This window comes from Lipotes vexillifer, unplaced genomic scaffold (genome assembly GCF_000442215.2).
Source record: "Lipotes vexillifer unplaced genomic scaffold, Lipotes_vexillifer_v1.1 scaffold124, whole genome shotgun sequence".
Classification (NCBI taxonomy): Eukaryota; Metazoa; Chordata; class Mammalia; order Artiodactyla; family Lipotidae; genus Lipotes; species Lipotes vexillifer.
In genome coordinates, this window is record NW_006771308.1 from 625,805 (window position 1) to 652,249 (window position 26,445).

The following is a 26,445-nucleotide window of genomic DNA, read 5'->3' on the forward strand; positions in this document are numbered from 1 at the left end:
CTCACTGTTGTGGCCTCTCCTGTTGCGGAGCACAGGCTCCAGACACGCAGGCTCAGCGGCCATGGCTCACGGGCCCAGCCGCTCCGTGGCATGTGGGATCTTCCCGGACCGAGGCACGAACCCGTGTCCCCTGCATCGGCAGGCGGACTCTGAACCACTGCGCCACCAGGGAAGCCCTGGAGTCACCATTTTTTATCTGAATTAAAGTCTAGAAGTGCTGTGAAATGTGATTCTGTAGCAACACAGAATGAGCATCCTTGATGACCAAGCCCTGGCTTTCATAACAGCAATAGCTGACGTTCGGGGATACTTTCTTTGAGGCAGCACTATACAAACTTTGTTACAGGGATCAGCTCCTCTATTCCTCACAACAACTCTGCAAGGTCATTATTACTATTATCCACATTCTAGAGATGAGGAAACCATGGCACCATGACATTAGGAACTGGTCCAAGGATCCAGAATTCCAGTCCTGGCAACCTGGCTTCAGAGCCCAGAATCTGGACCTTGGCCCCCTACTGCCTCTGGCTGGCAGTACAATGCAGAGAGAAGGCATACGGGGATTTACCTAATCCGTTCACCAGTCAGCCAGCACCTACCTAATGCACACCTGCTAGGAGCTGAGTGCTGGGCACAGGGGCAGGGGGAGGGGGACACAAAGGTGACTCAGGATTATGGGGCTTACAGTCCTGTGGATGAGATCAGTCACACCCACAGATGACTCCAACACAGGTAGAAAGTGAGTTTCCAGGAGAAGGTGGCCCATGTCGTTAGAGTTGTGAGGTGGGCAAAGTTACTTCCAGCTAAAAGGGTCACAGAGTGCCGCATGGAAAAGCTGGCATTGGAGGAGCCCAAAGTCTGGGAGGCGTGTGTTGATGGCGACTTGCATTCTTGCCTACAGGGATGGGCCAAGCTGTGCGGGAAGAAGAGGGTGATCAGCAGAGTGCACCCTGGTCTTGCTGCATCCAGTTAGTCATGAGGACCGATGGGGGCTTTCTGTTTCCATCTCCTGCTCTAACACTACTAAAAGCATTATCACCATAGCCCTTCCTTTTATCACCCTTCGGAAACCCAGAACTTGTATTGTTATAGTGGAACTTAAAATGTCATTTGAACCACGTAGAGTAATAGAGTATCTAAAATAAAACCACAGCTGTCTTTGGGTAATGAGCTGGACAGCTGGGATTTTCCCTCTAATAGTGGACCAGCCGTTTTAATATGTAGCCATAAAATTTTAACTTTTTCCTTAACGGACGTCTCTTTTGTGAAACGTTGTGGACACTCTCCTGGCATCTTTAAACAGAACACTGGGAACAGTTTGTGTTAAGTCATAGGGTGACGACAGTGGCATCTCCGGGTTTTCTATACGGGAGAGATGTAAGGGCAGCAATCTGGACAGATAGGGGGTCGAGGATTGAGAAAACATCATTTATCCATATCAAAAAATGCAGAGCCCCCTGTCTCCCTCTCCTTAGTTCTGCCTCTGCAGGACGGGATTGTGTGGAAATCAGTTATAGGCTGTGCTGTGGGGACGGATGGGGATGGCACAGGAATAGCTGAAATGCATCTCGGGGACCCCACGTCCAGCGTCAGTTCATCAGTGCTGGTGGTCTGACGGGCCAGGCACACTGATGCACTCGGGGACCACTGAGCAGAGGCAGCTGCCTGCCCTCATTACACCCTGCCCGGGGTGGAGTTCCCTGCCCCAGATCCCAAAGGGCTACTGAAACGAGAGACAGGTGGCTGGCTGTGGCCCACGGCAGCAAAGCTGTTCTGTCTTCTGTCTCGAGTGATTTGTTTCTCTGCTGTTTTCAGCTGATTGTATGTCGCTGCTTCTGAAAACAGCCAGCGAGGTCGACACCGTGACTGCTGATGCCAGCCTCCGAATGTCTCCCTCCCTCTGCTTTTCTCCTCCTGCCTCTTCCCTTTCTTGTCACTTCTGTTGCTCCTCAGAGTTGTGAGAAAAGACTGGCCTTTTATAGACATAGCTTGCCAAGCACAGTACTCCCTTCTGTCTTTGTTGGCTGGCCCATCACTCACGGCCTGGCAGGGGTAATCTTATGGTCTTCCGCTTCCCTTTGGCAGAGTTCTCTTGGGGGCCTGCTTTTTGCTGACAAAGAGGACAGTTGTATGTGTGTGTTTTTCTGGCAACTTTCTCTTCTTGAGCCATCCCAAAGGCTAGGGGAGCTGGAAAGCAAGTGTGCATAAAGGCGGTCTTTATAATCTACTCGTGCCCCTCTCTGAAAGCACTGATTGCTTGAGCAGATTGAACAGTTCTGGTTCTGAGGCAAGATGGAGCTGAGGGATGAGAAGCCCAGATTCTGGGTCATAGAGAACGGGGCGTGAGGACAGACTTTATCACTTACTAGGTCTCTAACCATGGACAAGTCTACAGCTCCATTTCTTTCACCTGTGTGTAAAATAAGGCTAGATGTAGTCGACACCTCACAGGACATTGTAAAGTGCTTAGCACAGTACTCAAGATATTAGCTTTATGGTTGCTGTCATTGGAAGACGGGAAATATGGTCTCACTCAGCACACTGAAGACAGTGTCCTGTCTCGCTCAGCACACTGCTCCTAGGGAATAATACCAGAGTTCATACTGTAAAATTAGCCTATGTGTTGGTGTGATTGTCTCTGAACCTAGGAAATTCTTTAGCGGCTTGAGTATAATTGATCATCGCATAAAATAGTGCACCAAATTTGGTGAGCTATTTTTAAAAGCTGAAAAAAAGGCTTTGAGGCATATGCAGATGTGACCATATTTTAGGAACACTGTCTGAAATATAAATTATAGTTAATGCTGTCCTGTGGTTTGAAAACACACTGGGAGCCAAATGTCTGTTTTCAGGGTGTGGTAAACTAATCAAATGTCAGAAAGCTACTGGAGGGAAAAAGTGCTTTTGAGCTTTCAAAAACTATTACTAACTCACATTTGGTACTACTTGGGCAATATTCCCATTATCAGCAGAGTCAGCTGGGTCCCCAGTTTTCGTGTACGAACTGTGTATTTTGTTAATATCCTTCCCAGGTCTTCCTTAGCTGAGTACGGTTTTAAAATATCTTCATTGCCTGTGATCCTCAGAGGGAATTTGTGACAACACTTAAAATGTGCCATTAATGAGATCTATGCTTTTTTTCAGGAACTTTACAAATGTCATTTTTCTTTTGGTAAGCCCAAAGAAATATCTGAGAATTATTTTTATTTATGTAACATTCAGAATTTGAAATAATTCCACAATCATCTTAAATGTGTTCTCTCCCCAATATTTTAGAATGAATTCATGTGTTGAATAGTACACAACTATGATGATAGGTGATAAGTGACAGGTGTCTTCTTGGTTTCTTGGTTCCCTTGCAACTCTAGAGCCTCTGAAAGAAAAAAAAAAGTTATAGCTATTCAAATATATTCTGAGAAAATCTAATCTTTAATTTCCATGTGTGGTTGGTAAATTAACATACCAATGACATTACTCAGTGAGAATGCTGAGGGATAATCATAAAGCTTACTGTTTTATAGAGCTTTCACTTTTACAGAGGGCTTCCATGTCCCAACTGTAGTTATCTATGGAATGCTTGATTTTGAATCCAGGTGTACCACTGGGTTTTGTTAGATTCATTATCATGATTGTCATTGTTATCTTTCTTATTATTTACCATATATTGCCTGTATGTCCCCATTATGTTAGCAAAAAAATTAGTTATAGAGCCATATCATTAAGAGTAGAAATTTACACTAGGGATATTACTGGCTTACTTAAGCCATTCTGCCAATGCTTCATAATAGGCAAGTAATCCTTTGATTCAGGTTGAGAGAGAAAGAGAGAGAGAGAGAATGGAAGAAAAGGAAGAAGGTAGTCAGGAAGGAAGGAGGGAAGGAAAGACGACCAAGCTCACAAAGAATTTAAAAATAATTAGATAGGATTTGACTGTTACAGTCATTTTTAGAAAGAAAAGCAAAAACTAGAAAGAAAAAGTCAATAACCCACTCAATTCCCATAAAACTACTGGCAAGGAGTTCCATTAGTTCATTACAGTGAAGACATTTGGAAAAATTAGGCACACTGGAACACTTGAAACCTTTGCCCTCAGCAGAAGTCTTTTGGGGGTCAACTTTCATAATTTAACCACAGTTATTATTGATTACAAGCCTATCGTTAATGGGGAATTCATTCGGCAAATTCTGTGGTCCTTTGCTTCCCACCGTGTAGGAGCAAAACTCACAGAGGGCCTGTAAGGAATAGAGGGCCCAAGATGCCCGTGGAATCGTCAGGATGCCACCACACACAGTTGGAACTCACCAAGGTTAGAGGACGTACCTTTAAACACCCTCAACCCACTCTGGCAATGCCAATGAAACATAGTCACAGAACTTCTTTAATGCCCTTTGCCTAAACCCATATATGAGTGACACTCTTAGCTCCAGAAGACACTTAAAGCACACTTTGAAGATGATGGAATAATCCACCATATCTCACATCTTACAAAACACCATACTGGATGCATCACTTTCACTGCAGAACAGCGTAAATTGTAAATGTTCTCCTGTGTGGGTGGGACCACACCAGGATGCTTCTCTCTCTCCAAATACCTTGTATTTCTTCCTTCATTAACTTCTCTGTACAAGGATACAGTATTCTATACACTAAGAGCATGCTTTGGATATTCCACTCAATGTTTATTGATGAGGTTATTGGCATTCACACTTCTGAGATAGAAAGTTCACAGTTTTACTGTTAAAATCTCAAGCCTTCCTCATAACAGGTATGTGTTTTATTTATTTAATAGGCCTAAATGATCTTTTTTTTTTTTTTTTTTTTGCGGTACGCAGGCCTCTCACTGTTGTGGCCTCTCCCGTTGCGGAGCACAGGCTCCAGATGCACAGGCTCAGCGCCCATGGCTCACGGGCCTAGCCGCTCCGCAGCGTGTGGGATCTTCCTGGACCGGGGCATGAACCCGTGTCCCCTGCATCGGCAGGCGGACTCTCAACCACTGCGCCACCAGGGAAGCCCAATGATCCTTCTATTGATTAAAAACTCAAAACCTCAGACTTGTCTTTGAAATAATTAGTTGCCAATGTGGTTAAGTTAATAACACTAGTACAGAGGATGGTATCTAGAGAATGGGGGAAATAGCTGCCATATTTCCATAAACCATGTGGGAGAATGGTGGCACGTGAGAAATTAAAAATGTTCTTCCTTAATTTAAATGCCTCTAAGTTTCAATGAATGTAATAATATAGGAGAGAATATTCTACTCCAGGAGAAAATCAAGAGAATTATTCATTTTACTAGATGAATCTAATGGTCAAAGTACTCCACCTGTAACTCACCAATGAGTTAATTCCAAGTATCAGTTGGGCATCTTGCTTCAGGACATTATGGGACACACAGAAAAAACTATCCCCACTGACCAAAGGGACCTGAGAAGAATAAATTCTTCAAGACTGTATCTTGAAAGTACTTGTATCTTAGGGGAAAAAAAGAATTGCATTATACTTAGAGGAAATTGTTTTAAATGGTGACGGAAATGTATAGATTCTATTTAAGAAAGAATATCTTGAAATATGAGAGGGAGAATGTTAGTATTTACTTAGACTAAAAATTCATTAGTGTTATCCCTCCAGACCCCATGATGAGAAAGAATACTATGAGAAAAAGTATTTATTGAAAAGAAGATTTACAGAACAATTTTTAAAAAGCCACATGTAAGATGGAGAGGTGAATGGAGGTGGAGGAAAGGTGTCAAGGTCAATATTGGATAAAATAATGAAATTCCCCTTAATTAACCTCAGTTCTTGCTGCTCTTTGTATCACCTGAGCTGAGTGCCAAGAGACTGGCCTGTTCGAGATGTGGCGGGACAGTGTAGTTATGGATATAGGCAGAATGAAATTTCACATTTGTACTGTAGAAGCCCTCATGGGTTACTCCCTGACGCTAAAAAAGTCTAAGCATTCAAAGGGGCACAGCAGTCTGTTCTCAAATTCTCCTTTTCTGAAAAGGTACAGTGTCATATCCTGACCCAAGAAATGACCTTTATAAATTTGCCACTCAACAAAATAAAGCTCTTCAAGTGATCAGTAGGACTTGCCATCCAGAAGAGATGGTGACTGCTTATAAAATTGTGGAAGCCTTCTCTGAAACCGTGGACCACAGATTAATTGTCCCCTGAGAGCTGGTTTAGGCTTTAATGCACATGAAAACGGGAAAATTGTTTCCAAGTTCCTGTTTGTGTCACTCCTGCAACTTGTACATTTCCTTCTTAAGAAAAGAAAATCCGGACTTCCCTGGTGGCACAGTCGTTAAAAATCCGGCTGCCAATGCAGGGGACACAGGTTCAATCCCTGGTCTGGGAAGATCCCACATGCCACGGAGCAACAAAGCCCGTGTGCCACAACTGCTGAGCCTGCGCTCTAGAACCTGCGAGCCACAACTACTGAGCCCACGTGCCACAACTACTGAAGCGCATGGGCCTAGAGCCTGTGCTCCGCAGCAAGAGAAGCCACCACAAGGAGAAGCCCACGCACTGCAACGAAGAGTAGCCCCCGCTCGCCGCACCTAGAGAAAGCCCGTGCTCAGCAACGAAGACCCAACGCAGCCAAAAATAAATAAATAAATATATAAATAAATAAAAAATTTCAATCTTATAAAAAAAAAAGTTAGTTATGAAACACCAAAAAATGCTGCTTCTGGGAACCCCACTGTTTAATTTTTAACAGTGATTTTTATCACAGGCTACTGTGATCATTGTGAAACAGTTCATTAAAATGCTTTAAAAATGGACCAGCATCCATTGTGGCAACAGTGGGAGTTGAGAGCCAGGAATTTAGGGATGTTGAGTCCTTCCGAGAAGCTTGAACCATGGACTACAGGAACCAATGGCAAACAGCCTTGAAACTCACAGATTCTTGGCAGTGCAACAGTGAAGCTTCTTAGGAGTAGTCAGAGCCCCCAACACTCCCACAGCTCCTTTGGCACCAAAAAACCTTGCTTGAGAAGGAAATTTATAGAGGCAGACATAGAATTTTATGAGGCCTGAGTAATGTATTTATTTCAGCACATTTAGGTCATAAAATTATCATTGAGCTGAATGTTCTGGAAAGTAAACACAATTCCGTCTTTTTTGCCTCAAAAGCTGATTTACTTTGGGTTACAGCGCTCAGATCCAGTGTGTGCTTGTTATTTGGACTTTCAGTACAAGTCAGTTCTGCATAGTCTAGAGCAGATGACATTTGGATAGTGAATGGTGACTGCTGAGGTTTCTGCTACCTAGCAGCATTGATGCACAGGCGGCTGAAATGTAAAAACATTTTCTGGGAACAATTTAGTCAAGCCTCATATAGCAGAGAGGAGTAGCGTATTAGCTGTAGGTCACCTGTGTTGCATTTTTAAGGGTTTAACCTGTGGGTGTTTTTTTTCCCCTAAGAAGCAGAAACTTAATCTTTCTTTACTTTCCGATTTTAAAGTAAAATAATAAAATATAGTAATTTGCATTCCTTGAGCCCAGACCAACAGACGGTGGTGGTAGTTTGACAGAAACATACTAGATGTCAGAAGAAAATAAATCAAACAGTGAATTTAAAATTTGATCTCTCCACCCCCGCCAGTCAAAATCACAAAACAATCCTCACATCAAAGTTGGTTTCTTTCACCAATTCTGATAAAGAGATTTTAAAGCCTACATTTTATTTTTTATTTTAATTATATGAAAAGTTTAAAAGCAATAACAAGTCAGCTGTCAAAATATTAGGAGACTCCAAATAGTCAAAGCAATCTTGCAAAAGAAGGGCAAAATTGGAGTTCTCACACTTCCTGATCACAAAATGTACTGCAAAGCTATGAAGTATAATACTGGCATAAAGACAGACAAAAGACCACTATTAAATAGAGACCAGAAATAAACTCTCACACATATGGTCAAATGATTTTTGACAAGGGTTCCAAGACCATTCAGTGGGAAAAAGGAAGTTTTGTAACAAATGATGCTGGGGAAACTGGCTATCCTCATGCAAAAGAATGAAGTTGGGCAGGTATAAAAATTAACCCAAGGTAGATCAAAGATTGAAATGTAAGAATTGAAACTATAAAACTCTTAGATGAAAACATAGGGCAAATGCTTCATGACACTGGATTTGGCAATGATTTCTTGGATATGACACCAAAGGCACAGGCAACAAAAGAAAAAGTAGACAAATTGGACTTCATGAAAATTTATAAACTTTGTGCATCAAAAGACAGCAAGAAAACCAAACAATCCAATTTAAAAATGGGCAAAGGATTTGAATAGACCTTTCGCCAAAGAAGATACACAATAAGCACATGAAAAGATGCTCAAGGGCTTCCCTGGTGGCGCAGTGGTTGAGAGTCCGCCTGCCGATGCAGGGGACACGGGTTCTTTCCCCGGTCCGGGAAGATCCCACATGCCGCGGAGTGGCTGGGCCCGTGAGCCATGGCCGCTGAGCCTGCGCGTCCAGAGCCTGTGCTCCGCAATGGGAGAGGCCACAACAGTGAGAGGCCCGCATACTGCAAAAAAAAAAAAAAAAAAAAAAAGTTAAAATAGTAAGTTTTATGTATATTTTATGAAAATAAAAAAATCAGAAAGGAAGGTCAACAATAATGAATGTCAAAAAATGAGGAAGAACTTTGTGTCAAAATATAGGTTAAATTATGATAAGCCACGCAATCAGATATTTATGTAACCAGTAACATTTATTGATGGCGGCAACACGGGAAATGCCTATGATATGGTGTTAAGTGGGAGGAGATAAAATTGTCACATACTATAATTGCAGCTATAACTAAATCTAGCTCGGAAAGAAAACTGAAAGGAAATATCAAAGTGCTTTAACAATTTGCATTGGAGTGGTGAGGTGATTTGCTTTTTTTTTTTTATTTTTTACCTACTTTCCTATTGTTTTTGAAAGAGGATGTCATAATCTTTCATGGAAAATAAATTTATAACGAAAACTGAAAAGAAGGAACAAGGAAAAGTTTTAAAATCATTGTTATTAAAACCCCTTTTAGTTATTACCCATAAAATCCAGAATGGTGGTTATTTTTGAGGCTTTTGCCAAGTAGTATAGATATAGAGGATGAGTAATTGAGGTTCCTAGAAAACCCTTGTTCAACTCTATGCTTCAAAAACTGCTTCAGGATTTGGGTCACTGAGCAGAGGACACAGAAGATGAACGTTTCTAAAGAAGGAAACTTTTCAAGGACTGCCATGCCCTTGACACTGGGCAAAGACAACTTCCTGGAGAGAAAAACTGCATGTTCAGAGAGATGCCTCTCTAGGTTAAGGTAGACTCATCTCTCTGCAAATAGCCTTTGAAACTGCTTTCCAAAGTGAAGCAGTGAGTGATGCTAAGTGGATTATAACTGGATTCTGTATCCATCTTTCTCTGGCATACTTGCTGTCATTAGCTCATTGTCTTTCAGCAAGTTCCACCTCTGGCCCTACTCTACCACCCACCCAGGGAAAAGAGAATGGGAACAAGAGAGGATCTGGGTTCAGATGATGTCTGCTCTTTAGGAGGGACCGGTAGAGGGCTTCTGTCCCAGAGCAGAAGCTGCAGCTGTGCCCCAGGTTACTCAGCTCCTTGACAGGCTCTCCACGACCTCCCACTTAGAGCAGCTCCCGGAAGGGGGAGTGAGGGGGACCCGTGGAAGATGTCCCTTGAGGCACCAAGGTAACCCACTTCCCAGAGGTCCAACATCTGCGTGCCTTTCTGATGGGTCCAGTTGTTATAAGCCCCTCCCCATAAGAGGCGTTATCTAATCGGTCTTCCAGAGCCATTGTCCACAGCAGACATTGCCACGCCACAAATACTCTCATATATTTAGTTCCATTCCATGATGCTCTTGGATTCCGGTTGAAAGAAGCTTTCCAAAGTCCCAGTTTGCTTTCTTTTCTACCCTCTGCCATTTTGGACCATTCTGTTGTCTCATCAATCCTAGGTGGTTCGAGATCAGATCTCTCACTGCACAGTGAAATTGCGCCAGACCACAGGTCTCATGGAGTACTGCCTGGAGGTGATTAAGGAAAATGATCCTAGTGGCTTTTTGCAGGTAAGTGTCAACTAGTTTCTGCTTCAGATTCTCAATGCCCCACGAGACTGAGTCTACGACGCCAAGGCCAGACTCCCAACGGCCCTGGATGGGCATGGGCCCCTGCACGTCAGAACCCACCTTTGTGCGGCCGTGCGGACATGGGTACCTGCAGAACTTCACTGGCTTCTCGGAAGTCTCTGCCACCACGTGCTACAAGACTGAGAAGTGCATGGGCTTTTAAATTTGTTTTTGTTTATGTTTGATCATGAAAACATAATTCCCTCTAAGTTCCTCCAAAACAGAGTTATTGCCTTGCTTAAGAATTGGGTCCCTTTACTAATATCCTGGACAGTTTTGTCAGCTAGAGATGTAATTATACAAGGTTTCTACCTTTTTTGACACCTCCTTCTGGCCAGTAAGTCAGTGATTTCCCAAATAAATTGAATTTTTTTCATTCCTTGGATGTCTCATGATTTCTTCAGAGTTGTTTTAGTGACATGTTATGATGTCAGCTAAATTTTACTTAACTTTTGATCCCAGTGATTAAGGGACCTTTTATTAAGGAACGTGTAGATTCCTTCCAACTGACATTCTACCAAACTGGCCAAGAACAACAGAGGGGACCTAAATATAAGAAACGAAAAAGTTCTCTACCAAAGAATAAAGTCATACATGAAGATGATGTGCTTAAAGTGTAGGAAATTCTATGTTACAGGTTAGCATATGCAGCCTCTCTGAACTATTTAATAAAACTAATTTCTAAGTCTTGACAGGATACCCACAGCTCATATCAGAAACTTAGGTCCATTGGTTCTAGTAGATTTATCTAATTGCTAACATATCATTATTTAATGTTGTTGGCTTTCAGTTGATAGGTCATAAACAGCATGATCATATATCCAGATCATATATTAGAGCAATTAACAGCAGCTAATTATATATAGTGCCTCCCTCTGACTCCCAAAAGTGTTCAGATTTTCATGATAAATCACAGGTCACCCTCGTCATAAAAGGCTCCTTGCTGCCTGCACAGAGACAGGAAGGGTGTGAGTCCCGAGGCACTCGGTGGGCTGCTCTGGGAGAGCCGGAGAGCTCTGTGTCCATTGTGGGGATGTATTTCTTAGGCTGTGGTCTTCGTTGTGATAGATTTCTGACGCCCTCATAAGGAGAGTGCACCTGACTGAGGATCAGTGGGGGAAAGGCACGCTTACTCCCAGGATGACCACGGACTTCGACTTGAGTCTGGACAACAGCCCTCTGCTGCAGTCTATCCACCAGCTCGACTTTGTGCAGATGAAAAGTGAGTGCCTGGGCCACCCCCCTGCCCAGTCATAGCAGTACCCCAAGTGGATCCTGGTGCTGGAAGCAGGATAAAGGCGGCTTGCCAGACTGCAGCAAACAAAAGGCAGCCTCCAGGTTTATAAATCAGCTGAGAGGTGGGAAAGTCCACACACACACACACACACATACACACACACACACACACACACACACACACACACCACACACACACACACACACACCCCTCTGGTTAATGTTACAAAAATCTGGAGTGGCTCCTGTCTTATCATGTAATAGAAATGTACCCTTTTAGCTGGGTGACCTGCCTCTCAGAAAGTCAGATAAATCCAGATCAGCTCAACGCTTGCGTCTTTGAGAATCTTAGAGTTTTCACATGCTCAGCATCAGAGAATAGCTGACATAAAAAGAGGAAGAAAGAGAGAGAGCTGTACATAAATAAAATCTTGTTACAGATAGTAACCCAGATATATTGATATAAATCAAGGGAGTTAGAATTGAGACTGCTTCCACAGGAGTAGAGATAGTGGCAAACAATTGAGTGTAGATTAGCGGGAATTTGAGAGGATCAGAGTCAGCCTGCCTACAGTGGTCAGGAAAATGAGAGCCTGGACACAGAAGGAAAATGAAAATATGAAATCAATTTTAACTTTTTAAACTTTTTGGTCCATGCAGTTAGGGAATAGGGCAGGATCTGTTTGAGATTTGGGGTGGCTGAGGGGAAGTACAAGTACTTAAAATTATCTTAAGGAAAATAACTCTTTGAAAAAAAAGCTAAAAATTCAAACCAAACACGCAATGATATTTTTACGGCAGCGTAAGTAATAGCCCATTTGAAAAATATTTCTGATTTTTTAAAACTTCTTATTGTGAAATAATTATACATTCATAGGAAGTTGCAGCGATATTAAGGAGAGGTCCCCTGTACCCTTCAGCCAGTTTCCATCAGTGGTTACATCTAGCATTTAACTATCACATAATATCAAAATGAGGAAATTGACATTGGTACAGTGTGTGTGTGTAGTTCTGTGCCATCAGGCCGCATGTATAACCGCCTCTGCAATCGAGATATGGAACTATTCCATCACCACAAAGATTTCCCTTCTGCTGCCTCTTTTAGTTACACCCACACGCCTCCCCTCCCCCGTCCCCAATCCCTGGCAACCACTGATCTGTCCTCTATCCCTCTAACTTTGTCATTTTCTGATCTTTTTTTAAAACTGAAGAAATTGATTTGCTCTTTGCTTCTCCCAATTTAAGCGTCCGTGTAATAAATAACTTAGAATTCAGTGCTTTAACATTTTTGTTTCTTAAGAAAAATCTGCATGCGCCCTTTTATTAGACAGAGAGAGCCATATAACCCAGCAAGTGTTAGGGCTACAGACTACATCATGCAGTTACACTCATCCCTGTCCCTGGTTCATGTACGTCCCTCATTTTTTTAATGGATTTTGGCCCTCTTTTATTTTCAGTTTTCTCATCTTTTTGTTTCATATGTATTGCTTTGGGATAATGCCTTAATTTTCGAAGTAAGTAGTGTATAGATTATAAATAAAAATGCTTCGTTGTAGTAACAAAAATAGTTAGCATTTACTGACTGCCTACCAAACCAGACACAATCCTAATTGCTTTCCATGGATTAACTCATTTTATTCTCACAATCCTAGTAGGCAGCTGAGAAAACTGAGGCACAGGAAGACTGGGTTACTTGCCTGAGCTCACCCAGCTAGTGAGTGGCAGGGCCGGGATTCAAACGCGGGGAGCATGGTTCCAGAACCCACACCTACAACTTCTGGCTTTTGCTGTAAAGTTAATGCCTTACTAAGTGGCTTCTTCAAGGAATAACTGAAGTCTTCTCTTATACTTAAGAAATTTAATTTTTTGTTGCAGCAGTGCTTTCAAGCTTTAATTTTTTTTTTCTTTAACACCTGTGATGTGTCACCATCCAAGTAGTATAGAGAGCCTGAGGTAAAGCCCCCTTGATCTGCCTCTCTCTTTGCCCAGTTCCTTCAAGGAGCTAGAATCATTGAAAGGTTATGTCACGAGTAGCTCAGAGGAGAAAATGTGTCACAAAAGGGCAATGTAAGGGCTTTTGGTGGAAGAGAAAAAAAAAAAAAAGAGCCAACCCAATTAGCCTTGGTGATGGGGCAGGAGGAGGGGCAGGTAGAGGATAGAAGCCTCAGGGCTTTCAGATGCTTTAATCAGCTGGAGAGCCCTCTCCTTCCCCGTCCGTCCTGAGTCACGTCCATCTGCCCCGGTGGACTCCAGGCCAGCTGGCACGATGGTAACTATTGTACTGGAGGGAACTGGCCCTTCATCTGATGTGGGAACTGCAGGTTCACGTGTCGTGCATCACAGACCACATTCCTAAAGCATTCTCACTTGGCCATTTAGGGCTGCACTCAGGAGTTAAGTGCGGACACAACTGTACACACAGGAGAGAATGCCATACACGGCTAAAGGCCAAAACGCAGAAAACTCTCACAGCAAAAATTCACCTGGAACACAAAATTATCCAGAACAGTTATTTATGAATTTAATATAGCAGGTCATTTGGTATGAGAGTGGATTATTCCATTTTCCTTTTCAACACTTCATGTTAATTTAATTTACTTCTGTTAAGTATCCCTCTGCAGAGTTCATTTATAAGCTTTGTGCTCATTAAGTTTAATTAATTCAGTGACAGCCCAGTCCTCTTTAGAATCTGAATAATTTTTATCTGTCATGCTTTCAATGGAAAGAAAAAGCCAAAAGGTATGACACAGTAGAACTTGATTGACGGTAGTTAAGACTTCTCCTACTGGCCCCTTTGATATCTGTTAGTATATACACAACCTTGCCTTGTGTAGTGTTGGTCTTTTTATTTTCTTAGGATATTCATAGTCAGTTTAATAAACTGTGCTTTCACAGCTTGTCAGTAAAAATATCTCAAGAAATTACACCCCAATATCCATGTACAAATGGCCAAATTTAAGTAGCATTTGGAATGGTGTCAATCTGACCATTGTGAGACTAACAACACGTTAGTTTCAATATATGATATCTAATTGTGCAAAGTGGATTAGCAGAAACTTTAAAATATTTTCAAAGTTACTAGAAATATGCATTTAAAGCTATGATTCAAACTTACAACTAGAATATCTGTTTAATGCCTGACTCAAAATCTGAGCATCTCTCTGGTTTTGAAATTTCATCTCAGGTGTTTTTTTTTTTTTTGCGGTACGCGGGCCTCTCACGGGCCCAGCCACTCCGCAGCATGTGGGATCTTCCCGGACCGAGGCACGAACCCGTGTCCCCTGCATCGGCAGGCGGACTCTCAACCACTGCGCCACCAGGGAAGCCCGCCTTTCTTTTTTTAATATCAAAGAAGATAGGTCTGTGGTTGGTTTTTAAATATTTCCACTTAGGCCAGCTGCTACTCAGCTAAAATGCATTGCCTAAAATTATTCTCTTATTAGTTAAGGATTTAACTGATCTGCTCTTTCTGATTCCACATCACCCTCAAGCAATTGAGATTTGAGTGGAGAATGCTGGTACCCTCTTTGTTCAAATATTCCTAAATTGTGATGGCGTGTTTTCCAGTTGCATTTTGATTAGAAAATCGTCTTACCCTCTTTCCAGACTATGGGAGTTGTGCTTGATCTCTCAGGCTTTTCTTTTGTAGAAAACAACTGATTAAACTTTGTTTTCTGTTTTTATTATGGAGTAATGAACACATTTTTCCTTAATTCTAAATTGCTATTTTCAACTCTTACCAGGTCATGGGAAGGAAATTTTAATTTTATTTTTCCCAGTCTATCAAGGGCTCTGCTGCTTGGCTCAGAATAGATTTCAGATACCTACCCTGTCCCAGAAAAATATTACCCCAGAATTGCCTAAGTACACAGAGTGTTCCAAGGTTCACGAGTCAGTGCTGAAATGAAACACCAGTGTGTTCATTCCAGCCCAGGATGAAACATTGACCTAATGGTCTATCAAGCGTTTTTAGCACGTAGACCAATGGCTGTTAATCCCTTGAGTGCCTCTACTCACCTAAGGACACATTTATCTTCATTAACTAATGTTGAATGTTAAAAGCCCTGAGTGTGCACCAAGGTCATGGGCAAGGACAGTATGATCTGAACAGACCCTCCTATAAATCATGGAGAACGAATGCACAGAGCTTTGGCAGTGATGGGGATGAGCACACGTGTGGACTCGTGTGGAATCTGTTCATGGTCTGAGGGCCTGGAATTCGTGTCCTCAAAGCCTGTGTTCACGTTTATCCTTAGCAAAGTACTAGTGATAGCTTTCCAGAAACAGCCTGTCCTTTCCTCTAAAGTCTAAACTTTCCTCAGATGCCATTTGTATTATTCAACCACCATAAAAAGGAAAGAGAGTCTACAAAGGAACCTTCAGAGAACATGACAGAGTAAAATTGCTTTCCCAACCACCATAGCTCTTAAGGGGAAATGTTTCCTTAATCTATACCAGCGATTCTTGAGAAGCTTTATTGTTCACATTATAGGAACCAAAAATATTTCATTCTCTTGGAATTAGGCCTACACTTTCCCTCTCATTCACTATTACTGAACCCCAGACTGGAGAGGCAATAAAAACATCCAGCCCCTGGGACCAACCTGCTAGGCATCAAAACCCAGCTCTGCCACTGACTAGTGGTGAACTCTTTCTGTGTTTCAGTTTCTTTGTCTAAAATAGGGATAATAACAGTACCTACCTTGTGGGGTCGTGTTGAAAATAAAATGAGTGAACACATGTAAGCCTCTGCCCACAGTCTGGCCCTCAGCAGTGTTTCCACAGCACGGGACCTCTTTCCTCCCATTGTCCTCACCACACTCCTGTGAAACCTCACAGAGGAATTCTAGATGGTTGTGAGTGCTCTCAATCTGAAAAGTACTGGGAAGAGGGAAAAGTAAACAAATGTGAAAAACGTGAGAGATAATTTGAACTAGAATGGCCTTTAAAAGGTAAGACATTTGAGGGCTTCCCTGGTGGCGCAGTGGTTGGGGGTCCGCCTGCCGATGCAGGGGACACGGGTTCGTGCCCCGGTCCGGGAAGATCCCACATGCCGCGGAGCGGCTGGGCCCATGAGCCATGTCCGCTGAGCCTGCGCGTCCGGAGCCTGCGCTCCGCAACGGGAGAGGCCACAACAGTGAGAGGCTGGTGTACCGCAAAAAAAAAAAAAGGTAAGACATTTGAAAACCTTGGTATAACAAGCCACTGTGGCAGAATTTAATTTTGAGATGAGTCTCCACCAGACCCCAGGGAAATCAATAAGAACACCCACCCTCCTGTGTCGAAGAGAATTTTTAGCCTGAAGCTTGATTTTACAGGCTAAAAGGATGCTGAGTACTAGAATTCTGATCAGGTCAGGGGAAACTAGTTCTTTAGGAAAAATAAAGATGTCCAGGAATGATCATGAAGGTGTTAAGATAGTTATTGTAGCTCCAACAATAGGAATTTCAATAAAATAAAATCTTCTCTCTCAGAGTTCAGCCCAGGAACTGTAATGCTGTCCATTTCCAAAACACAAGAGATAAATCAATTTGAAAATACTTTGTATTCTTGTAGGTCATTTATTTTATACCTAATAAAGTGAAAAAGGGTAATAATAATATAACACCCAGTATAAAATCCGTTGTTCTGAAATGCCAGCCTTAGTCTTTGCTAATGAGGCTGTAATTATGTCACATTTCCTTTTATATGCAACATCACTTTGGGGTAAATAAGGAAAAAGAAAAAATAATTCTCAGCACATTGAGAAATAGATTTAGATACATGCAAATGTTTCTGGGTTCCTTCCTTCTCTCTCTTCCTTTCTCTCTCTCTCTCTGTCTCTCACTTCACTTTCTTTGTTTGCTTGTTTGTTTAAATTTGGGACACTGTTAAGATCTGAAGATTAGTGACTGGTTAGACTTTTTTCTCTCTTCTTGGCCTTTTAAAGTGTATCCACTGAGGACTTATGAATGAAGTTCACATGCTTTAATTATATATGACAACATGTATTTCAATTAATCTTTTAATTATACCTATGTCTATATGGGAAATTTGAGGTTTCTTATCAGAGACATTGCAAGTATTTGTATGATTCAAATTGAAAACATCTTGTGATCTTATTCTTTGATTTTAAAATTGGTGAAATGTAAAGTTGCCTGAAACATGAACAAAGGGAAAATGAAGACTGATAGGGCAGATAATGAAATAGAGTCCAAGAAATTGTTGTTTTATGGAAGGCTGTAACCATTAAGCACAACTAAGAGCAAATATCCCCAGGGAGAATCATTCCATGTCTCTAGAAGCCCTTTGAAGAATGGTTTGCTTAAATTTGTCAGATTTTGCTCCACTGTTAATATGTTAAGATGTATTCTGTTTATACGGAAAAATATTTAAATGACTAAGTTCCTAACTGGAATAATGACCTTAAGTTAACCTCTGATTACAACTCCTAGATGATACCTGTTACATGTAGATGTCATTAGAATCATTCGAAGCAGTTCTGTCTTCTGTCTCCTCTTCCCAGCCAGTCCTGTAGTCTATGTATTGAACAAGGCAGTGCATTTATTTCCTTTCCTCCAATTCCAGATTTCCTCTGAGGCTGCAGAGCCATTGTTCTCTGATAAGATTCCACCTGAACCCTGTGCAATTGAAACTTGAAACATTATTTCCCTTCCTAAACTGACGACCTCCAATTAACTGGTGGTAATTTTGATTTAATTATGTTTGATCTGGTAACTCAGGCATGGTTTTCTTGTCATGTACCAGCCTTCTTAATTATAAGATAATAGACCTGCTTCACCTTCATATCACTTATAGTCACTGCTTTTGTTTTCTAGGTAATCCATCATAGAACCTGTTTTCTAAACTGCTGTTAAATTAACCATCTTTGTCAGGGTGACTGGCAAGGAGATTTAATTCAGTGCATGACACTCCAAGTCCAGTTTTGGTACAGCATACCAGGTGTTCCACAGTTAACATTTGTTCACCTGAATGTCCCTGGTTGTGGTCCACACCATTCTGTCCTGTGTTAAAGTGCTACAAAAATAAATTCATGTTTTGGTGCTGAAAAATAATTTTAAGCAGTTAGTAGAAACACTGCTCCCAGATGCATAAATTGAGTTCATATGTTAGGAGCTAGGATTATTCATTCCCTGACATTTCTATGTCTGTATGTCTGAAGGCTCAACTAATCTGCAGTTTTAAGTAATACAAGACTCAACACAAAATGGGGGGGGGGGTGGTACTGTGACTAGTAACACTGTGACAGATTCTCACAAGGTCACAAGGACACTCTAACCTTCCCTGCCAGGCCCCATCTGTTCCCATACTACTCTCTAGGTTCACAGTTGACTGCTGTACACCTACAGAAAGAACAGACTTGAGCTAGTGCCATTTTCAAGGTATAGCTGCTTTGAAAGAATGGTGTCAAATTCCTCAGAAGTTTCAAAACTGAGAAATCACTGTTTGTGTCACTTGGTACCAAATTTTCAAAAATCCAGAGCTATAGCTACTTATGTGCACAAAACCTTGAGTGGAGTCACTAATAAAAAATGATAGAACCTTAGAAATATACTGGTTTCAGAGCTATTTCTCAGCATAGGCAGTTCCCATTTTATTAAATGTGGTCTAAGGCTCATAATAAACTCTATGATAAATTCATCAGCCATGTTATGGGGGTGAAACAGGCTTCAGTGTGCTGGATGGGACATCCATTTCCTACGTGAAACACTTCTCTTAAGGGTGATGTCTTCGGTGCTCAAGGGGGTGAGAACAGAGCCGTTGTCTCCCCGCCAGGTAAGGTAGGAAGTGCCACCATGAGCTGGGAAAAGGCAGCGCAGTAGACCAGAAACCACTGCCACTCCTGGAGACTCTAGGAGGGATCCTGTTCAGGCGCCCCCCACCTCCATGCACCCCAGGCTACCTGCTTAGCCCAGCCACTTGGCCTAAGTAAGGGCATGCTTCTCATTCCTAGATACTGAAAATGTTGGCAGCTCGACAGAAGCCAGGGTTACACTAATTTCTGTTTAGCTTCCTCTCCAGTCCCAGCGACTCCCATCCTACAGCTGGAGGAGTGCTGCACCCACAACAACAGCGCTACGCTGTCTTGGAAACAGCCGCCCCTGTCCACGGTCCCCGCCGAAGGATACATTCTGGAGCTGGATGACGGCAACGGTGGTCAGTTCCGGGTAAGTGGAGAACCTACAGCTTGTCAGCCAAAACCGATGACGACCTCGGAGGACCCACCATGGAGTCTCTGACCCATCCCGGCAGGGCCTGCCTGCTCTTCATCTGAGGCCTGCTTTCTCCATGTCCCATCAAAGAAGGGCAAAGGAGTCCCTGAATAGAAACTGCTCCACTCTTCTGAAGAGAAAATATTGATAGGTGCAGTACTGCCAGCTCTGGTGTCAGATTGCCTGCATTCAAGTCCCAACTCCCCCACTTGGCTCTGGGACTGTGCCCATTTCTCAGCTCTCTGAGCCTTCAGGTCCTCATTTGTAAAAAGGGGATGACAATAATATGTACCTCGTGCACTGTTGTTAAGAGCCACTTAGATAATTCATATAAAATTCTTAGCATACTGCAATCTCAGACCCCAGTCTACTGAGTATCCCACTGACAAGTTGTCATTTTAAGGCTGTGCTTTTGATGCAAATTATTTTTACTCATTACATCAGCATAATGTTGCAACGTGTACAGCTAAAGAGAGAGGCATCTGCCTAACCTATGCTAAGGATGCATTATGCTAGGATTTATTTTAAGCTTTTGAAATGTCGTTCTTCCTCCCTTCCCTGTTTCCTCCCTCTTCCTTCTGTACTGTGGTGAAAATCTGAATACTCATGATTTCCCTTCCTAAACTTCAAAACTCCTATGCTTTGTGACAGTTTCTGAAGTTATCAGTGGGTTATAAACATAGCATAGAGACCACTTCATGTTTTCAAACCTGTTTTTTACAAATCATACTGATGAATAAAGAGCTCAGTAGGTATAATCTACTGAATAAATGCCAATAATAATAATAAGCATAATGCTAACTGTAAGTGCCCAGTTTTAATCTTTTAAGCCCTATCTGCTAATAACTAGCATTCAGTAAGCTGCCAGACCCATGCTAAACACAAGGCACTATGCTAGTCAGTTTGCACGTATGACCTTATATAATCCTCACACAACCTCATAAGGTAGGTATTTTTGTCCCCATTTTACAGAGAAGGAAACTGAGGGTAAAAGAGGTCAGTTCAGTGCCCAGTAACTCACAGGATGAGCTCAGATCAGGCAGACCCCAAAGCACCTGCTCCTGTCCACCCTGCAACATTGCCTCCTGACCAGCCCCGGGCAAGGGTTGGAGTTAACTGGTGGCCTGTTCTTTTCTGCCCCTCAGGAAGTGTATGTTGGAAAGGAGACCATGTGCACCGTGGATGGTCTTCACTTCAACAGCACATACAATGCTCGCATCAAGGCCTTCAACAAAACAGGAGTCAGCCAGTACAGCAAGACCCTGGTCCTCCAGACGTCCGAGGGTAAGGCCCTTCAGCAGTATCCCTCAGAGCGAGAACTGCGAGGCATCTAGAATGGCTGGCAAGCCCGGAGGTAACCCCACCACTGCCCACATTCGCAAGTGTTTCCATGACCTGCCCTGCATTCTGGCACAGAGCCGCTGTTTCTCTCCTGCCTTTAGCGAGCCCATGGTATGTGGACGTGATCAAACCAAAGAGTCCACAGCGGCAGTTCCAATGGCCTTGGCCGGCGGCTTCCTTTGATAACACTCTAAATAAGCTGCAGCGGAAGAAGCTGAAAAGTGAAGGCCTCAATGTGCCGCGGTGTGTGAGACAGATGTATCTAGGCTCTAGGGCAGGCTCCCATTCTCCACGATACCCACCACTGGCCAGTTTTGCCCAGACGATTCTCAATTGCTTTGTAGCGCTGGCCTGTGTCTGAGGGTGGGGCTGAGGTCCTTTCCAGCTGCAGGTTTATCTGACTGAACGTGTTTCCAAGGGGTGTGGGGCGCAGGAGCCTTTCCTAGAGGGCCTGTCGGCCACTTCTGGCTTAACCAGCAAGTTCCGTTTCACACGCTGGGACCGAGGCTCCCCGTGGGCACCAGCCAGGAAGAGGCCAGCGCCTCTGCATTACCTTGCCATTTTCACCTTTGCCAGTCCCTCTAGGCTTGGTTAGGCTGCCCGGGGCCTCCGCACAAGGTCCATCTCCAGACAACTTTCGCTTCTTGGCTATACTGTAAATATTTGGGTCATCAAAGGCAAGCCATCCATCTCAGGAGAGGGGCTTGCATTTGATGGCCAGGTATAACCTCTGAGGCTGTTAATATTTTTACTCTAAAAGCAATTGCAACACATGAAATTAAACCTATGACGAGGTATTTGTGGTCGGTGCCAAAGCATTTTCAGACCTTCTGGGTGTCACTTTAATCATAGAAGCCACCCCCATCCCATGGCATTCTCCGTAACTTCCCTCTGCAGAACTGATTATGTTGATTTTGTTCACATTCAAAATGTTAGCAAAAAGAACTGTGCTCCACTTCCCACAAACCTCAGCATGTGCCAGTCACCCCTAAAATGGTTCACATGGTTAAAAATAAGCACAACTTCAAATCCCACAGCAAGGTTGAAAGGCCCCTAGTCGTGAAAACCACACTTGGGGAGCACTTGTAAGTCTGAACGATGCTACTCAAAGAGAAGGATCTGGTGAAGGGGAAATGCCCACATACCTATCCCCCTTTGGGTTATAGGGATGTGGTAGCCGAGCCTCCCCTGGGATGATCATTTTAGCAACTTCTCTCTGGGAAGAGACCTATCAGCTTGAGAGCAATTGCCTCTTTTCCCAAAGCACCATGCTAGATGCTAAAGCCCTCCAGAAGTGTTCCTAGGTGCAACGCAGAAGGCCCTTGATGGTGATGGCCTTGTCTCCCATGTGTGTACAAAGCGGTTTGATTGAAGAGTGAAGTGCATGCTATCAGAGCAGGGAGACAATTTGCAGCAACGTTGTTAATCTGTGTCACCAGACCTATGAGAAAACTATTTCTATTCATAATGCATCATGGAAATCATACTATTCTGCTAAAATCAGTTATTAGCATAGCAGCCTGAGCACTTATGTCTCTCTTTTCATCCTGCAGGAGGATGTAGTTTCTAAGTTTCGATTAATGTTCATAAGATTATGGTGTCTAATAAATTACAGGATTGGAACTGCGATCCTTGGTACCACAGTCACAGAACTGGGGGTCATTTTCTAAAAGAAACTAACGGAACAAGTCCTCTTCCAACAAAGAAACTGTACTGTAGAAATTAATTTCCTCCATGAATTTTATATATTGTGTACAAATATAAGGTATGTATCTAAATACAAAGAAAACCCTATCATCGTGTAGATATCAGTATTCTCTGTTACTGCACAGAAGTGATTTTCTCATGATGAAATAAAGTTCACACACATACTTTCTCCATAACTTTGGTTTGTTCTATTTGTTTCTCCCTCATTTTAATTCATTCCAACAGTGAGACAAGATTTAGAAAGCAAGAAAAAATATAACGAATAGCTTATTAGGAAAAAAAATATTTGATCTATCTGTAACAATTGAGAAAGCCTGTAGAACTAAAGAATGATACCTCTTTTTTTGTTTTATAGAAACCAATGAGAAAAATGCCATTAACAGAGTTTTAATAAGTTAACTGAACTTATATTTTATTAATCTTATTTCTTACCATTCCTGGAAAGATTTGCTTTGGAGATTTTTTTTCTTTGCTGCTATTGTGGGTGATGGGATGGTTGGTTTGCTTTCTACTTTAATAAAATCTTTTATGTTCTTTTTAGCAAGAGTTAACCCCTTTCCAAGGTTCAAAATAAAAAGTCTGTATCACAGAAGGGTACGATCTCGTATGTGATAGCAAGTCTAACTCGTATTTACATGCATTTAGTCCAAGGTTTAAATCACTTATCACTTATATTCTCTGAACTATTAGAGAACCTTCTGCTGACCTAAAGGTAACTTTATGCAGGGGAGATCAGATGTCCACATTGTTGTGAATTCTGACCGTTTTCTTCAAAAGCAAATTTGTTTGCCTATTTGTTGGGCAGTATTTGATGTGTCTGATATGGGTATAGAGTGTTGAGCAGAGGTCACGCCAGCTGTCACGGAGCTCACAGTCTAGGAAGAAAGGCCTTAAAGAAATAGACATGCAAATATTGCATACTTAAAAATTATGATAAACACTGTGAGAGAAGGAAAGGGGACCATAAGGAAGACATAATTTATATAAGGGAATCAGTCAGGAAAACAATGAAAAATAATTTAATGCAATGGAATTATAAAGAATGTGTTATCAAAAGAGAAAAGGAAAGGAAGACAAATTATTGTATGAGTTCAAGTTTGCTTAGTTCCCTGAAAGCAAAGTTCTTGGGAATGTACCTAACACAGCCATGAGAATAAGGCCAGTTGCAGATCTAAACCAAATTACCCTGACTTAAGAAGAAACTTAACTGTAAGCAATTAATAATTTTAATGAAATTTTAAAATAAGGCCCACAACCTGGTTGTATATATCTTTAAAGTAATTCATTTAATATCTGTGATGGCTATGTCACGGTCTCTGAAGCCATCTACAAAAGAGTATTTGTTTAAAATATTATGTGACAAGGCCTTGTTAATACATAGAGTTCCAGGGCTCATTCTGTGTCTGGGAGACTATTCTCCTGCCCCCCACCCCCAAAGAAAAATAGACATGGGTGAGAATAGGACGGAAAAATTTTTGTTCATTTTTGTCTATTTTCCTTCTACCTACCTAAACAGACTACTTTTTTTTCTTCTTTTCAAATCTGGAGAAAAAATAAGATAGACCAAAGATAATATTCCTGGTGCTCAAATAATTCAGAGGCTATTATCTGGCTGGAGAAAGGTCTTTCTCTGACTTCCCTCAGCTCTCAGAGCCAGGGAACTGCTTCAGGCAGCCTGCTCAGCACAGGAGGACCTGCAGCTCACCAATCCTTCAGGGGAATTAGAACACAGAGGGTTGAGCCTTCTGTGCAAAAAATACTCTTTAATCCAAATCTTTGCGAAAAAGATCATTTCACTGGACACATTCTTAGAAGTAGAATTACTAGACTAAAGAGTATGAATGTTTTTAAGCCCTTGATCTATGTTTGCAAATTGCTTTCCGGACAGATTTTACACCAGAAATGTATGAGCTGTTCCATTTTTAATATCACCTTAATTCTACTATTTAGAGTTTAATTTCGACTAACAAGCAGCCTCTTCTAAAAGTAAAAATGTTTCTAACAGAGGGTTTTTTAATTCATATTTTCATAGACATAATACTCTGATTGTCTTACATCTAATAGCTACATGAAATACAACACACTACAGGGAAAATGAACATGATCTGAAGGGAGAGAGAGAAATCCTAACAGAGGGAATAACTGTAGGTAAGGTAAAAACTTCAAATTATGCCTTGAGCTGACTTTGCAAAGGAGGCCTCATTCACTCAAAAACATTAATTGAGCGAGCCGATTTGACGATCACAGCGATGCATACAGCATGGCCCTGCCCAGTGACTACGGGCTTTACTGTTCCTCCTTCACTGAGCTCCATGGCACCTGGCTCAGAGTGCCTAAAACTACGGTACCACCTCACCCCTCGAGAACTAAGATTTCCACCCTACAGTGTAGGCAGTCATCTTACAGTCAAGATGTAAGCAACAATGACCTGTGATTGGTAGGAAAAGAAAGGACAGAGTTCAGGCACAGAAGCTCCTGCGTTGTTCTCACGGCAGAGCCCTTGGTGTCACTCGGCTCTCCCTCTTTTTATGCACAATTCCGCTGAGCTCACTGACCCATTTGCAAAGAGCACAGCAGACCGGAAACCTCACATTAGAAGAGAAAGGAATTTGGTATAGAAGTGAAATCAGGCTGTTGGCAGCACTGAGCAAGGAAGGTAACTGGAAAAACTGTGAACAATCCAAAAAAAAAAAAAAAAAAAAGGGAGAGAAAGAGAACGTTCTGTGGCATATGCTCAGAAAGTCAGAAAGTATATAATGCATTTTAGAAAGATTTCCACCGAATACATTTAAAAGTCAGTATATCTTCTGGAACTCTTGATAATGGAGTATTAAGTATATCAGAAGGCTTTATGGAATTACAGTATAAGTACCTCCCCCCAAAAAAATATTATGGTAATTTTGTGTAGAGCTTCCAAGAACTTTCTTCATTGCCCATTAAAAGATTCCATGAAAAAAGACAGCAATTTGAAAGCCAGCAAGTATTTTTAGGATACTGAAATCCAGCAGAAGAATTGTATAAAAGCTATCCATTTACTATAAGGTCCTAAAAATAGGAATTCTTTTCTCTTCACCCTAAGACTACGATATAGACCTTATACCTCTGTACCCACTGCTATTGTTTAAACCTCCCTTCTGTTCTGTTGCTGCAACATTCCAGATTTGCCCTATGTATTACTTTCCCATTGCTGCTTTAACAAATTACCACAAGCTTAGCAGCTTAAAACAACACAGATTTATCACCTTACAGTTCTAGAGATCAGAATGGGTTTCACTGGGCTAAAAGTGAGGTGTCAGCAGGACTGCGTTCCTTGGAGGTGGTTCTAGGGGAGAATCTGTTCTGTTTCTTTCCCAGCTTCTAGAAACCACCGGCATCCCTTGGCTCACGGCCCCTTCCTCCATCTTCAAAGCCAGCAGCATAGCGTCTTCCAATCTCTTTCTGACTCTAACCCTCCTGTTTCCCTTTTATAAGCATCCTTGTGATTTATTAACTTGGGCCCACCTGTCCAGGATAATCTCCCATCTCAAGATCCTTAACTTAGTCACATCTGCAAAGTTCCTTTTGCCATGTTAGGTGCCATAGTCATAGATCCCGGGGATTATGACATGGAGATTTTTTGACAGGCCATTGTTCTGCCTACCACACTCTATGAGGAAAGTGTTATTATTATTATTCCACTCTACATATGGCAAAACGGAGCCTGGGAGAGGATAAATGACGTGCCAGGCCTGGGCCTTTCAGCTCCAACGCCCAGCACAGTACACTTTGATGCTGACATTAAAACAGTGCTATTTGCACTCAACCAAAAAGAGGGAAAGA

The 26,445-nt window shown here is 42.1% G+C and overlaps 1 protein-coding gene across 3 annotated transcripts in view; it reads left to right on the forward strand.

The window, feature by feature from the left end:
- TRIM9 (tripartite motif containing 9) overlaps positions 1-26,445 on the forward strand; it is a 112,581-nt gene that overhangs the window by 69,258 nt on the left and 16,878 nt on the right. For 2 of the 3 annotated variants that reach the window (XM_007446602.1, XM_007446600.1), the window contains exons 4-7: positions 9,959-10,069; positions 11,198-11,351; positions 19,376-19,533; positions 20,724-20,862. In XM_007446602.1, the coding sequence (XP_007446664.1) occupies positions 9,959-10,069; positions 11,198-11,351; positions 19,376-19,533; positions 20,724-20,862 (562 nt within the window). The remainder of the gene's footprint in view (positions 1-9,958; positions 10,070-11,197; positions 11,352-19,375; positions 19,534-20,723; positions 20,863-26,445) is intronic. The other variant, XM_007446601.1, reaches the window with a different exon arrangement.